Here is a 13,754-nt window from a genome sequence, read left to right as displayed (position 1 = left end):
TAGATGCAGATGAATCACAGTGCAAAATAGAGTATGACACATTCAAATATTATATTAGAATATTTATTTGGGCCATTAACCTGCATACAATATTAAAGCCCAATACTGAAGTGTGAATTACTTGGCTAATTCAATGTAGATGTCAAAACACAAATGATTGTTACCAAATTTGAGATGTGAGCTATTCTGTAGGGCCTCTTGCCTTTGCCAACCCTTGAAATATCCTTCTGGAGGGAAGTCCACTAGGGATGGTGGTTCTCCCCCATGGTTCTTCAGCCTGTTTCTGGTGCCTACATGTACATCACGGCTCTCTGTTGGCACATGCTGTGGCATCATGGATTTGTTAGAGTGGTTTAGGTAAGAAGAGACCTTAGAAATTATCTAGTTCCAAAGCCCCTGCCATGGACAGGGACACCTTTCACTAGACCAGGTTGCTCAGAGCCCCATCCAGCCTGGCCTTGAGCATTTCCAGGGATGAAGCATCCACAACTTCTCTGGGCAATCTGTTACAGTGTCTTACCACCCTCACAGTAAAGAATTTCTTCCTAATATCTAATCTATACCTGTCCTCTTTCCATTTAAAACAGTTGCCCCTTGTCCTGTCGTGACAGACCTTAGTATTATAAGCCACAATGAGGGCTTCCGGGAGACTTTTCTTCTCTGGCCAGCACAACCCCAGCTCTCTCTGCCTGTCCTCTCATGGCAGGTGTTCCAGCCCTCCCAGCATCTCCATGGCCTCCTCTGGACCCACTCCCACAGTTCCATGCTTGCTGTGCTGAGGGCCCCCGGGCTGGACTGCACAGCCACTGGGGTGTCACCAGTGCAAAGGACAGGAGGAAGTAGCCTGTCCTCAAGATTCCGTGGAATGCAGGCGGCACTGCTAAGTCCCACAGAGGTGACATTTTCACAGAATCACAGAATTGTTAGGGTTGGAAGAGACCTTTGGACATCATCTAGTCCAGCCCCGCTGCCAAAGCAGGGTTCCCTAGAGCAGGTGGCACAGGAACATGTCCAGGTGGGTTTTGAATGACTCCAGAGAAGGAGACTCCACGGTCTCCTTGGGCAGCCTGTTCCAGTGCTCTGCCACTCTCGATGTAAAAAGTTCTTCCTCATGTTGAGGTGAAACTTCTTGTGTTTTAGTTTATGGCCATTGCTGCTTGTCCTGTCGCTGGGCACCACTGAAAAGAGTCTGGCACCATCCACTTGGCACCCAGCTTTAAGATATTTATACATACTAATGAGATCCCCTCTGTCTCTTGCAGTTTCTCCGCATAAGGGAGATGCTCCAGACCCCTCCTCATCATTGTTGCCATTGTTGCCCTCCCCTAAATCCTCTCCAGTAGCTCTTCGTCTTTCTTGCACTGAGGAGCCCAGAACTGGACACAGTACTCCAGATGTGGCCTTTTGCAGACACTTCCCGCCGCCTGCCCCGGCCTTGCGGCTCCTCTAGAGGACTCTCCTCGCCCCAAGGCCGTGTCCCGCTCCCCGCGGCGAAGGGTCGGACCCGCGGCCGCACCCGCGGCTCACACGGCCCCCGCGCTCCTCCGCTCCAGCAGGGGGCGCAGCTGCCGCCGCCGGGAGCCGCTCTGGCGCCGCCGCTTCCAGCCGGGCTCGGCCATGGCGGCGCGCGCCGGGAGGGTCGTGTGAGCGGGACGGGACGGGCGGCGGTGGGATGCGGTGGGATGCGGTGGGATGGGATGGGGGGCCGGGCGGGCTCAGGCCGGGGCAGCGGGGTGTGGGGCCGGTCAGTGAGGCGGTCAGTGCGCGGCGCCGTGTCCCCGCAGGTACCCGCTGTTCCAGAGGGGCGGCCCGCAGCTGCGGATCTTCCGTCCCAACTTCTTCATGCTGGCGGTGCGGCCCGGCGTCCCGCAGCCCGAGGACACCGTCCAGTTCCGCGTCTCCATGGAGTGAGTGCGGGCACGGCAGCTGGCGGGAGGGCGGAGTGCCCCTGTGGGCAGCGGGAAGGGGCTTCTGCGCCGCGGAGACCTTGCGGAAGGCAGCGAGGGCACTCACTGTGCCGAGCCTTGCGTGGCTCCTCTCACCGAGGGTTAGCGAGGCTCGGCCTTCCCAGGGACGGGCTTAGAGGAAGGAAGTGCATGTGAATTTGATCCAGAGGAAGCAAGGTGATGTCCAGGTGTTTGTCAGGACTCTTCCAACCTGACCGGTCTGATTGCACACAGTAGAGCCCATAAGCCTGTGGCAGGTTCTGGTAATTCCAGAAACTGCTACTCAGAAGATAAAGAAAGGGCTCTCAGCTCAGGCAGTGAAAAAGCCTGCTGAACACAGAATATATCTGGCACTTTGACTGTTGGGGCTACAGAGGATAACATATTTACCACTTGTTACAGTTTATGGATAATGAATTGCTGTAGCGGTGTGTGATCTCTGTTGAGTTTATACTTTTGTGCAGTAAAGCTACCCTGGTTAAAAGAAGAAGAAAACATATTTATTCCAGAGTATCAACCAGTCTCTGGTTTATTTTTTAAAAATATTTACACTTTTTCTTCTTTCTTTTCCCCAAAATGTTTTTGCATTGCCTAGAATGACAAAAGTGGATATCAGGAATTACCTTGAAAGAATATACAATGTGCCGGTAGCTGCTGTGAGGACCAGGATACAGTATGGTAAGTGCAGTTGAGTAATCCAAAGGCATGAATACAGCATCCTTCTGCAGCCAGAATGGACTTATAGCTATCAAAAGGTCTGTTAGATTTCAGCAAACTTTGGTTCCAGGGCTTAGCTGGTGACGTCAGTCAGCTCAGTTGTTTATTCATTCCTTCAGATGGATATGCACCACTTCATATTTGAATGCGTTGATTAAATTGTGATGTAAGTTTAGTTCTAAAAAGAAAAATCTGAATTTAAAAAGCCTTATCATCCTGACAGTTATCTAGCTTGTGCTTTTGTAGTTGGTACTATTTCTCTTTGAAGACCAGTGGGTGTCTCCCTTCAGAAGGAACTGCTTCTTGTGTTTTGATACAATTAGTAGTTAAACTTAATTTCAGCCATAGCCTTTTTTAAAAAATAATGTTAATTGAGATTACCTTGCATGCACACAGAGGAGGTGTTATGATCTAACAAAAGGCAAAATTTGCAGAGCAAAGAAAAATATTCTATTAGACCAGTAGATAATGGTCTAATAGATTATGTGTTTGTAATGTAAGATTTAAAAAGAATAGGGAAAAAAAAGCTGTAGTAGTAAAAAATGGAGAATAAAAAAAAGCTTCAAAATAAGACTGTAAAACTCAGAACATATAAAAGAATAAAAAAACCTGGAAATACCATTTGTAATATGCTTATGTGCAAAACAGAATTAAGTAAAATCTTAAACACCTAACATGTGATTTCAAACAGCACTGAAAAATAGTCATGCTTGTCCTTATAACCATTGTGTCCCTCTTTGCGAATTTTAGGTCATGGTAGAATGTATATAGTCAGAGATAAAAGAGGGTTAGAATACCTAATAATTTGAGAGGTTTAATGTCTGCCTAACATGCAGGGAATAAATTGTACTTCCCACTCAGTTGTGACCAGCATACTTGGAGAAGGTTGGGGTGCTTTGAACTGTTTGGATGTGGAGTATAATTTCCTGGTGTATAAACAGTATGCCTAGCACATTAGCTGGGTAGGAAAAATTGTCAATTTTAAAACTGTTTAGTGGTAATTTTCTCCTTGTCTTCCTGAAGCTGTTGATGTTGGGAGGACAGTTTACCACTCCTAGCCCCCTACTCAAGAGACTTAGCTTCTTGCTTCTTTGCAGACTTCGTGTGTGAGGTGAAGGCACAGTGGCTGTCAGCAGGCTGGTGATACTTCAGTTCCCTGCTTGTAAATAAGGAGAGTAGTGTCCCTCAGTTTCCTATGCTTTAGTAATTGCGATGCTATGCTGGTACTGAAGGAAGCATATTCCTCTTAACAATAAATCAGAACTAATGAAGTCCCCCCTTCAGCCTGGCCTTGCTTTGGAGAACTCAGAAGTCCTGGGAAGTAAAAGGTGGGATTCTCTTCATTTCTGCAGGTGCAAACAACAAGAGGAATCACAGGAATCAGAGAGAGAAGAAACCAGATTACAAGGTCGCCTATGTACAGCTGGTGAGTTAACATAGTTGCTCGTGAGGAAAGAGAAAAGGACTGTTAACCAGCCAAGCTAGAAGTAATGTCCAGTGAATTGTCCTGGTTGGCTGAATATTTCTGAATATTTCTGCCAATTCTTTAATAATGACAGTTTTTTTAATACATTCCAGAATATAAAGAGACTTAAATGACTCAGTCTGAAGATCAAATTCAAACAAGTGGTTAGTTTTCAAGTCCCGTATTGGTTTGAGGTCTGTGTGTAGGTTGTGGTCTGATGTCATATGGTGCTGCTTTGCCAGTGAGTTTCATGCTGACCCTGTACTCTGTGTGCTGGAAGGTTCATGACTTGTGTGGTTGATTGCTGAAACATCCAGTAAGTGAAAGAATATATTGTGAGGTTAGGGAACTTCTTATTAAAGGTTTCAGAGAAGACTAAGGCATATTCCTTGGAGGGCCTTTAGTCATGTCTAACAAGCATGCTTTGTGGCTGAACCAGGTTCTGAAACGTGTGTTGTTTGCCCAGTGGAAAAGGAGCTTCGTGTGCTTCTAAGTTTCTTTCACAACAGGGGCATATTATAGTTTTGACTTCTCTTGGGCTTACCTGTCTTTACGCAAAAAAGAAGTGCAATCAGTGACAGAAAACCCCTTCACATACCAAAATTACATTAAAGGAATGCTACTTATGGTTGTAAAACCATAAGCTCAAAATTGCTGTTGACAACACAACCTCAGTGTTATTCCATCCTGGGGCAAGGATTCAGTGTTGTGGGAGCACCGTATGATCTTAAAGACCACCACAGATTTCATGTGGCACTGGGGTCAAAGTCAAGATGCACAGACAATGGGAATTCTGATTTTTTTTTTTATTTAATTTTGTAAAGTTTATGTGTGTTTAGAAGTTTTTCTCTTAAGCCTTTTCTGAGAAAGGGAGTGGAAAGAAAAGTGAGGAGAGTCTGTTTTTCTAGACAGCCCTTACCTTTAAAAGAACAGTATGAATACAATGTTGCTAGAAAGTAACAGAGTTGTATTTAGATAAGGACTAAGGTTCATTTACTGTGCTGAAGTTAGAGGCAACCTTATCTCTGTGAGGATTTTGCATTACAATGGCTAAAAAGCACATTCTTTTTTCAAGGAAGAGTCTTTGCTTTGGTGGGCACATTCTCCCAACTGGATTGTCTGTGTTAGGTTTTTGTCTGCTAGAGATCTGGATTGTATGATTCATTAAGAACACAGCTGAGGAATTGAAGGCCTGGAGTGAAGTTTTATGTCACAAGTTGCTTTCTCTGAGAGGTGTTCCTTAGCAGGTAATTAGAGGCACTTTCCATTATCACAGCCTCCCGCTAGTGTCTTCTTTGCTTTTACAAACTCATTTCCCAAAACTGAAGTAGACACGGGTCTCTAGCAAACTGTAGTCAGTTCTCAAATTTTATTTAATTGTATTTAATGCAGTCTTTTTTTCTCTTGTCTGCTGAGTTGAGGAGGAGGTAGTCTGCAACCCGTGGATACTTGGGGGGACTGAGTGGGAAGCAGAATGCTGCTCCTCTGTGGAACAAGACATTTATTTAAGGCAATGCCTGTGTGCATTTCTTTCACATCAAACCTCTTGACCTAGGATAGTTGCCATTACCTTAAGGGTGGCTTGGCAGAGGAGTGGAGATGTACTAGTTTGGTATTGAAGGCAGGTGCACAGCAGGATCTCTAGTCAGTCCTTCAGCCTCCCATTTTGTCTTCTGGGCAACGCATGTAGCCCTGTTGTGCTTTGGCTGAGGACTGCTCTTAGTACATGGGGGCAGCCAAGAGTCCCTCACTGCACTGCCCTATGATATAGTTACCATAATAAGTTCTTAAGGCCATGTTTTCCATCCGTCCCATGAACAGGATCAGGGGACCACCTTTTGGTGTTGTATTTCATCTCAAGGGAGGGAATCCTGGCCATTTACTAAACTCTTGTCAGTGAAGCTTGGTCTGCTTGTTTCCTCACCTCATTCCTGGTCTCTTTGCTCTTTTCTTTTTCTCTTTTGCTCTTTTTCTTTTCCTATTGTTGTTGTTTTCTGTTAATTCCTTTAACATTTGGGTTTGTCTGTCCCCCTTTTTCTTTATTCCTCCCCCTTTTTCCTTTTGTTCGTAGCTTTTCATCACTGGCTCTCATGTCTCAGACAATGAGCTCCCAGTCCTGTGTTCACACTAGCTTTAAACAGTGGGCGAAGCCAGAAACTCAGTGTCATTTCTGAATCTGAAGGGTTTGCCTTCATTCTCATTCATGGTGTGATTCAGGCCGTAACAGGCCCCATGCAGTCCATTGTTAATATCTGCCTAATTTAGGAAAGTCTTTGGTAACCACTGTAAAATCCTTATTTTCATGAGAATTAGTTTGCATCTGCCATGAGTCAGAATAGCTGGGCTTTCCCACCATTTTTACCAGCTGTGTTTTCTCTCATTAATCCAGTTTGAAGTTAAAACTGCTTATGACTGGAAAAATATGGATGAGTTTTTGGTAGGTCTTGCATTGATCTTTCTGTTGCCCACTAGGTGGAAGTATTGCTCTTTCCAGTGTGACTTGGTGGCAGCTGTGGTGCAGTTTACCTGAATGAAACTGAGTATATTCTCATCACTAGTTATGTTTCCCTGCTTCATAAAGCATCACCTTACGTATTCCAGCACATGATACATATCCATTAATTTACTTCAAGTGTCTCAAAGGTGGAAGGTGTATGAAGTCCCAGTCAACATACCCTTAGGTGTCAGACTAGTACCCCAGCTGTTCCACATGTAAGAATTGTTGTCCTTTCTTTTCCAAATACTATTTCTTGGAGATTCAGAGCTGTTTACTTTATTCTCAGGCGGTAACTGGACAAATATGTGATCTGTCCAAGCATAATATTTTCACACTAAAAAATACCTCAAATCATAGAAGGCTGTGGATCAACAATATCTTGCCATTCAAAGCCTGCCTGCGTGTTTTCCTCTTTTGGAATGCAGTGAGAAAGGTTTAAGTTAGAGACTTATGGCCTCAGATATGAAATGCTACTTTTCTACATAGTTTTATTTTTTAAATTAAACCCAAACCTATATATCTTTGCAGAGTAGATATGAAAAAATGTAATACAGCAACTTGTCTCCTTACTCCAATACAGCTATAACTGTGATAATGAAAAAAAAAAAAAAGAAGGAAAGAAAGCCAGGAGGAAACTTTACAGTTGCATTAACATCAGCAAAATTGAAAAAACCCGACAACATCCCCTCCTCCTCCTCCTCCTCCTTCAGTATTCTCACTGCTTTAGCTTAACAGGTGCTAGCACTCGTGGGACCACAACTGTAGACAAGCCTCTGGAATCCAGACCTATTTTTAATTAAACCTGTTTTGAGAAATCTAACAGAGATGGCTGTAAAAAGGAGTCTGACCTTGTCAACATTAGGACTAACACCTATTTAGCTGTTTGAATGATGGCACCAGTGGGAACATTTTTGCAAATGCTTTCTCCTCCAACCCTGTTTAGAGCGTCCTGTATGTTCACAGTAATTAACCTATTTGCACATCAGATGTGAGAGCAGTTTTCTTTTGAATTCAGAGAAAACTTGGATGCTCCATGTGCAGTGTCATTCCTGAGTGGATTTTTGAAGTTGCTTTCTGGGCTGTTTTGCTATACATTTTAACATCAGACATTACCACCACAATAGTAGGAGAATTGTTCAAATGCACTGTATTATTAAACTTAGCTGCATTTGCTGCTACTGCTGGACTGAATTCCGTGCTGTTGGGAATCCAACTTTTTTTTTATTTAATGATATTGTAAACATCACTTTTCTGCTAATTCTGAAGGACAGTAGTAAGTGCTTCAATTATCTAAATAACCAGAAGATCTCACAGTTGTTTACATGATCAGTGTTTGCTGCATCATTTCTGCACAGTAATATCTGTGCTGACCTTCCATTAATAAACTTTTCAAGGGACGCAAAGGTCAGAGAAGTATAAGCGAGTTTGTGCCGAGTTTGTGCCGGATAATCCTTCCAGCAATTTTGTGACGTGAGGCTCAGCAGTGGAAAGGCTAACACTTGACTTCATAGGCCCAATTATGGTCACTTAACCTCTCATTAAAAAATGAATGGAGGCAATTTGTACCACTCCATGTGATAACTCCTTAGACAGACTCTGAGAAGAAGGTGTGTTTTCACCCTTTCTAATGACAAAGGCTTGAAATATAAAGGGAAAATACATAATTGATGCTTAGGTCACTATTTATTGTGAAGGATGTTACTGGCATTTAACAAATGAATTCTCATGAGGCCTTGTATATTTGGGTAATGCTGAATTGAGGATTAGAGTTGTGCAGGACAAGAAGTTTAATGCCTCCCATTTCTGTTATCTGAACACTGGACCACACATCTTACTTGTACATATCCTTAAAATTTGTAGGAAAGAGGGAGGTCTCTGTGAAGACCTTAAATTGAGAATAGCAATGCATAAAATCATCGTATTGTCTTTATTTTTTAGGTGTTTCAATATTGCCTCCCTGACTTGCTTTGTTTGGGTTTTTGTTCCTTTTTTAGCACTGTAAGGCCTCCTTACATATAAGAGCCTGTGGTGGCAGAGCTTATCCTGACAGAATATCAGTGCATCACCTTACATTGGTGAAAAAGTTCTTTTGGTGGCAGTGCAGCACCCAGTTCCAAGACAGACTAAATTATCTGAGCAAAATTATTTTTTTTCCAGTGTCTGTCCTTTCTTACAGGATCTTCTCTTAGCACAGCTATATTGGGTAGAAAGGTGTGCTTATTTTCTCCCCCTGTCTCTGTGCTTCTAACAAAGGTAATTATGCTGGCAGAAGTTCTAAAGTTCTAAAGCCCTAGCCTTTTTAGAGATTACTTCAGCTTGTGTGAATTCCAATAATTCAGCAATTAAAAGGATGACTGCGGATAAAGAGCTTGCAAAAGGTAAAACTGTAAACAAATGCAAGGTTTTTGAGTAAGCCAGAATTTTGCTTTCTGCTTGAGTACGCCAGCATTTCATGTTCCAGCAGTTTGCAAACCAGATAAACCCTCATGAACTTAGTAAAAATTGTTCACTTTGTTCCAGTGAGGATTTTATTCTGAGGATGCATTTATCATGGGGTTGTCAAGTGGTTGCCGTTATAGAAGGGAAAACTTTTACAAAGAAAAAGTGTAAGAAAAAGCAGCACTATGTAAAGAAGTGCCAACCCCTCTGTTCCTTTGGTAGGCATTTATTTTTGAGGCATGTGGCATATGAGCTTGAACCTCGGTAGCCTCTGGCATCTTGTGGAGGATGCACTGAGTATAAATATGCCTGGACAGACTCACAGTCCTTTATGTAAGTTGATACCTTTTGGTATTTTTGAAATTTTGAAATACCCAAGATGCAGGCATCTTCTGAAAACTAGCTACTGAGCATGCACAACAGCTATTTTTCATACAGCTTTCATCGCTCCAGAGCCTTACAGTGCAGTATTACTGCAGAGTATTGTTACTTAAGATTTATCAACCTTCAGTTCTCAGGGTGTAATGTCTTGGCTGTTTCGAATCGTGTTTGGCTGCCAGCCAAAATCAGAATTTCTTCACAAAACAAGAGCTGGAAAGAACCAACTTGTCTCTGCTGATTTTGATTTATTAAAAGACTCCAGATACAGATTGACATTTTCAGCTCAATATTTGACTTTCACCAGCCTTGAAATGGGAAGTCTGAGCACTTTGATAAACAGCTTAAAGGTTTGTCTGGTTTTGCTACAGACTCTGTGTGTATCTTTTTTGTTTTCTTCCCTCTTTTTAAAATAATAACTGTTTTGCAATGCTTAGTGAATTACCGTGGATGTTGTTAGTATGCTTTAGGGACAGCTTTCCTTCATTCTCCAGTGAGGGAAGTGCATTGGTCCTGGAAGCATACCAGAATGAAAGTGCTCCATAACAAGAACAGTCCCTTACTACAGTGTTACCAATATAAATAGTTCTCAGATTTTCAGTGTAGGTGGTATGCCTACCATGTTAGCCTGAATTGTTTTCTGTCTTGTTTGACTAAAATGGCTTCCTCTTTAGGGCAGACAAGTCTTCAGTATTGGCCCTGTCTGTTCTATAGGTACCACAGGGCTGAGTGGCACTGTGTTAAAACACACTAGTTTTTGTAATATAAACAAATTCTTTCCCAAATGCTCCAGTGTGCTAAAATCTTGGGCAGTGCTTGGCCTCAAGGGTGTTTGTTGCTGATCCAGCTAAAGGAAGAGTTTCAGTAGGCTGCAGCTTTGGGATTGCTCAAGGACACTGAGGGGATTGCTCAAGGCCAGTTTCTGTGCCGTGAAATGGAACTATGCTTTAGTTGTCATAGGACAGCTATTAAAAGCATACCTGTTGGTAATTTAAAGGTACAAAAGAGTTGAAACCTCAGAGTGTACACCAGTGGAAAGGAAAACCTTGATATGTTCCAGTTGAGCTTGTCCAGGCTGGAATCAAGCTAAGTACACAGCAGCTCCTTTGTTGTTTTTGTAGTATGGTCAGACTCTTAGGAAACCCCCAAGAAGTATGCACTACAAAAACAACCAGAGCATTTCTGGGTATGAGTTGGTATTTTGTAGATTCCAGTCTGGATAATCTCATCTGGGATAAGTCATGTTTTTTCTCTCCAAAGCGTATGCTTGAGGTTTAGATTTTTTTCGCACCTGTTATTTACCAGGTTGAATATATCTGAGTAAATGAAACATAGCACACATTCAGATGGGTCAGGGACGTGGTGACGGTTCTGTTGGATTTAATTATGCCATATTTCTGATCCCAAAATGCAGGGTAGGTAGCTGTGTTGTGGAAGGCTCCTTTCATGTCCTTTGTGGAACTCTTTAATAACTGGGCCTCTTGTTTGGTTATATTTATTGCACAAATGTAAAGAATGGCTGATCTAAAAAAACCAAACCCACCTGTTTTGATCTGAAGCAATTAAAAGCTTTTCTTGAGAATTCTGTATGCAATATGCTGCCAAAGAAGTTAACGTATGGTAACGTTTGTAAGTATTTTGGAGAGTAATTTTAGAGTTATGAGTGATCAGTTGCAAGTTTTATTATGCAAGGGCCCATACAGAATGGAAGTGCCAATGATGTTGAATTTAATGAAGTTGTGCTTACCACTAAAAAGCAAGTAGGTAATGTTAATGGGATAGTACATTTCCACCCAATAATGATTTCCTGCTGTTAGATAAAAGCCAGAGACCAAGCAAATGTTTATTTTCCAAGTGGGAGACCTAGATCTGATGATGATGTTTCACTAAATGACTTGTCTGTTAAGCAGAATGACAATGCAGATGTAATCACTTTAATCTCATTAGTGATATATTAGGCATATTGTTCTCACTGTTAATTGTTTTACACTGTAGTCTTTGTGTCTGTTGATAAGAGACCTCTGATATCTGTTATTCTGTATGCCCACATTACACCCTACAATAACAGCTGCTAGGAATGCTCTGTCTTAGCTAGGATCTAAACAACTGCAATCAGTTCTCATATCCTGAGTGTTAACATAACAAATGCCTGATCCACTGTGTATTTTCCCGGTGGAGTTACTTTAACAAAATCACTTATTTTGCTTATCTTGCTTTTACTGTATGACTCATATATCATCTCTGAGCTGGTTCAAAGTCTTTGAAGAGGTGTCCATCTCCTGATCATTCATCTGTAAAAAAAAAGATGTCAGTGTCTTAAGAGCACACAAAAGAGGAGAGGCTGCAAGTTAGCTTTTGGGGGAAAGGGATATACAAGTATCTTGGGGAGATGGGTGGAAGGAGATCTTGGGAGGTTACAAGGTACCGTTTTGCACTAGCTGAAACTTCAGGGTGGTCTTTCATTATAAGTATATGCATCAGAGCTATTGCAGAAAGGCTGGAATGTCTCTCTGACCATTTTTTTCTCTTTAGGGCCAAGGACAAACCTTTCAGTTTCCCAACTTATTTCCAGAGAAAGAACAAGATACAGAAACTCGCTCTTTTGATGACTTCAGGAGTAAATATATGGAGAAAGAGAAGCAGAAGCAGGAAGGTGACCCCAGACGAGGTGGAGTCCCCGATTGGTTTGGACTTTGATGCAACAAGCCAGCTGCCTTCCTTTAGGCTCAGAGGGATTTTTATTAGCACAACTTGCACTCTTCCCTCCTTGTAATGACTGAATGTTTATTCTTGTTAGCGGGTCTTTTTTCCTGGCTATGTGTGCATGACTACAACAAAATGGCCCTGAAGAAATAAAAAGGTAAAATAAATCTGACTGCATCAGGACTTTTCTGTGAACTTGGACTTCCTGTGGACTATTTCTAAAGTGTGGAATTCCTTCTTGTCATTTCTGACTTTGAGAGTATCATTGTGTTTACTTTCTTTCTGCTTCTACAGGTTGTTCTGAGTAGAAATAGGAGGCATTTCATTTCCTAGGATGCGTGCAGTTTGCACTGAATAGAACGTATAAAAGTCAAGGTAGGTTAGTCAGAGGTAAACATGGAAGTGTAGATAACTGGACTGTAGGCTCAGGACATAGGGTTCCCTTATTGTTAGTTGTTGTGTTATACTATCCTGTGTATTGCCTTCCTTGCATTGGTCCCTTCTTTCCTGGAGAAGTGTTATTGCAGTCCTGTAACAGTTGTGTGGCATTTTGGGGACAGGATTTATAGGACAGGCTTATGATTGGGCACGTATATGTTTGATCCCCAGAAGCATCAAGGAACAGACAAAGGTGGTGCATGTCTCTGCTCGCTGTTGTGCAGTGCAGATAGTTGCCTTCTGTAGCTGCCTGCCCTAGGAATGTTTACTGGATTGGTTGCGCTGGTATTCCTTCCCCTATCCGCAGCTACCTTGCAGTGCTGGCAAGGGTCCTGTGTGGACACAGTTGTACTGGCATAGAAGAGCTTCTACCAGTGTAGGCTGTTTTGTGCTGAGGACTAATAAAAAGACTCTTTTTGCTTTTTCTGGTATAACTCCCTCTACTTCCAAGTTGCTGATGCCAGTGCAGTGGTAGTACTTTTCAAGGCCTTCAGGGCTGCCACATTCAGTTTTTTCATTTCTTGGCTCTGTGGCTCTTTCTCCTCAATCTGTTGAGGATATTTCCTCTTTTCCTTTGTCAAATAATGTGCTCTGCTGTTGTGTCAGGAACAATGGGAGAAAAGGAGGGCTAGGAAGGGTTTCACCACAGATGGAGAAGGATATTTCTGCAGACCATTTGCTACAACACAGCATACACAGGGTTAAATGTATAGCTAATGTTTCCCTGGCTTTTGAATTCTGCCACTTGGAGCAATTGGCAGGGTAGTGAATGAGCCCATGCCTTCAGTGCTTCTACCCGGGTGCTCTCGTTTATTGTTCTGTGTCTGAACTTCTTGTTTGGACAGCTAGCAAGATGTTTACAAGGAAACAGCTGTTCTCCAGAGAGGCAATCCAAGTAGGATTTTACGCACCCCCTTCTGTTCATTAGTCACCTCTTTCCCCCTGCTACTTCCCTCCTGCACGACACTCCATCTTCTGTGGTTTGTTGCTTACAACCCCAGTGACTCTCCCACCCTCCTCTTTGTCCACTTTCCAAGGGGGAATCCAAGGGGGGGGATCGTGTATGATCTAAGTTAGCCAGTGTTTAAACAGAGAGATGCTCTCAGAGAGGAGGGAGATAAGGGAGGATTTGCTACTCCCAGCCTGCCAGCAGACTTACAATAGTAGATGT

The 13,754-nt window shown here is 42.7% G+C and overlaps 1 protein-coding gene and 1 long non-coding RNA gene across 2 annotated transcripts in view; one reads left to right on the top strand and one right to left on the bottom strand.

Annotated features, from left to right (window-relative positions):
* The window catches only part of LOC135415624 (uncharacterized), a 347,770-nt gene that overhangs the window by 123,827 nt on the left and 210,189 nt on the right, over positions 1–13,754 (bottom strand). The gene's annotated exons all lie outside the window — the stretch shown is intronic.
* On the top strand, positions 1,558–12,312 carry MRPL23 (mitochondrial ribosomal protein L23). The gene is made up of 5 exons (XM_064657562.1): positions 1,558–1,643; positions 1,785–1,907; positions 2,542–2,624; positions 4,016–4,089; positions 11,975–12,312. The coding sequence occupies exons 1-5, from the start codon at positions 1,618–1,620 to the stop codon at positions 12,137–12,139; spliced, it is 471 nt and encodes a 156-aa protein (XP_064513632.1). The 5' UTR covers positions 1,558–1,617; the 3' UTR covers positions 12,140–12,312.

Source organism: Pseudopipra pipra, chromosome 6, assembly GCF_036250125.1.
Source record: "Pseudopipra pipra isolate bDixPip1 chromosome 6, bDixPip1.hap1, whole genome shotgun sequence".
In the NCBI taxonomy this organism is placed as follows: Eukaryota; Metazoa; Chordata; class Aves; order Passeriformes; family Pipridae; genus Pseudopipra; species Pseudopipra pipra.
The sequence above is the reverse complement of the archived record's forward strand: the minus strand, read 5'-3'. Positions and strand labels throughout refer to the sequence as shown.

What these genes read in the sequence shown, in the direction of transcription:
- MRPL23 (XM_064657562.1), top strand. Translation starts at nt 1,618, where the DNA reads ATGGCGGCGCGCGCCGGGAGGGTCGT. An exon ending in GAGGACCAGGATACAGTATG is followed by an intron (nt 2,625 to 4,015) that starts GTAAGTGCAGTT and finishes TCATTTCTGCAG; the next exon opens with GTGCAAACAACAAGAGGAAT. An exon ending in AGGTCGCCTATGTACAGCTG is followed by an intron (nt 4,090 to 11,974) that starts GTGAGTTAACAT and finishes TTTTCTCTTTAG; the next exon opens with GGCCAAGGACAAACCTTTCA.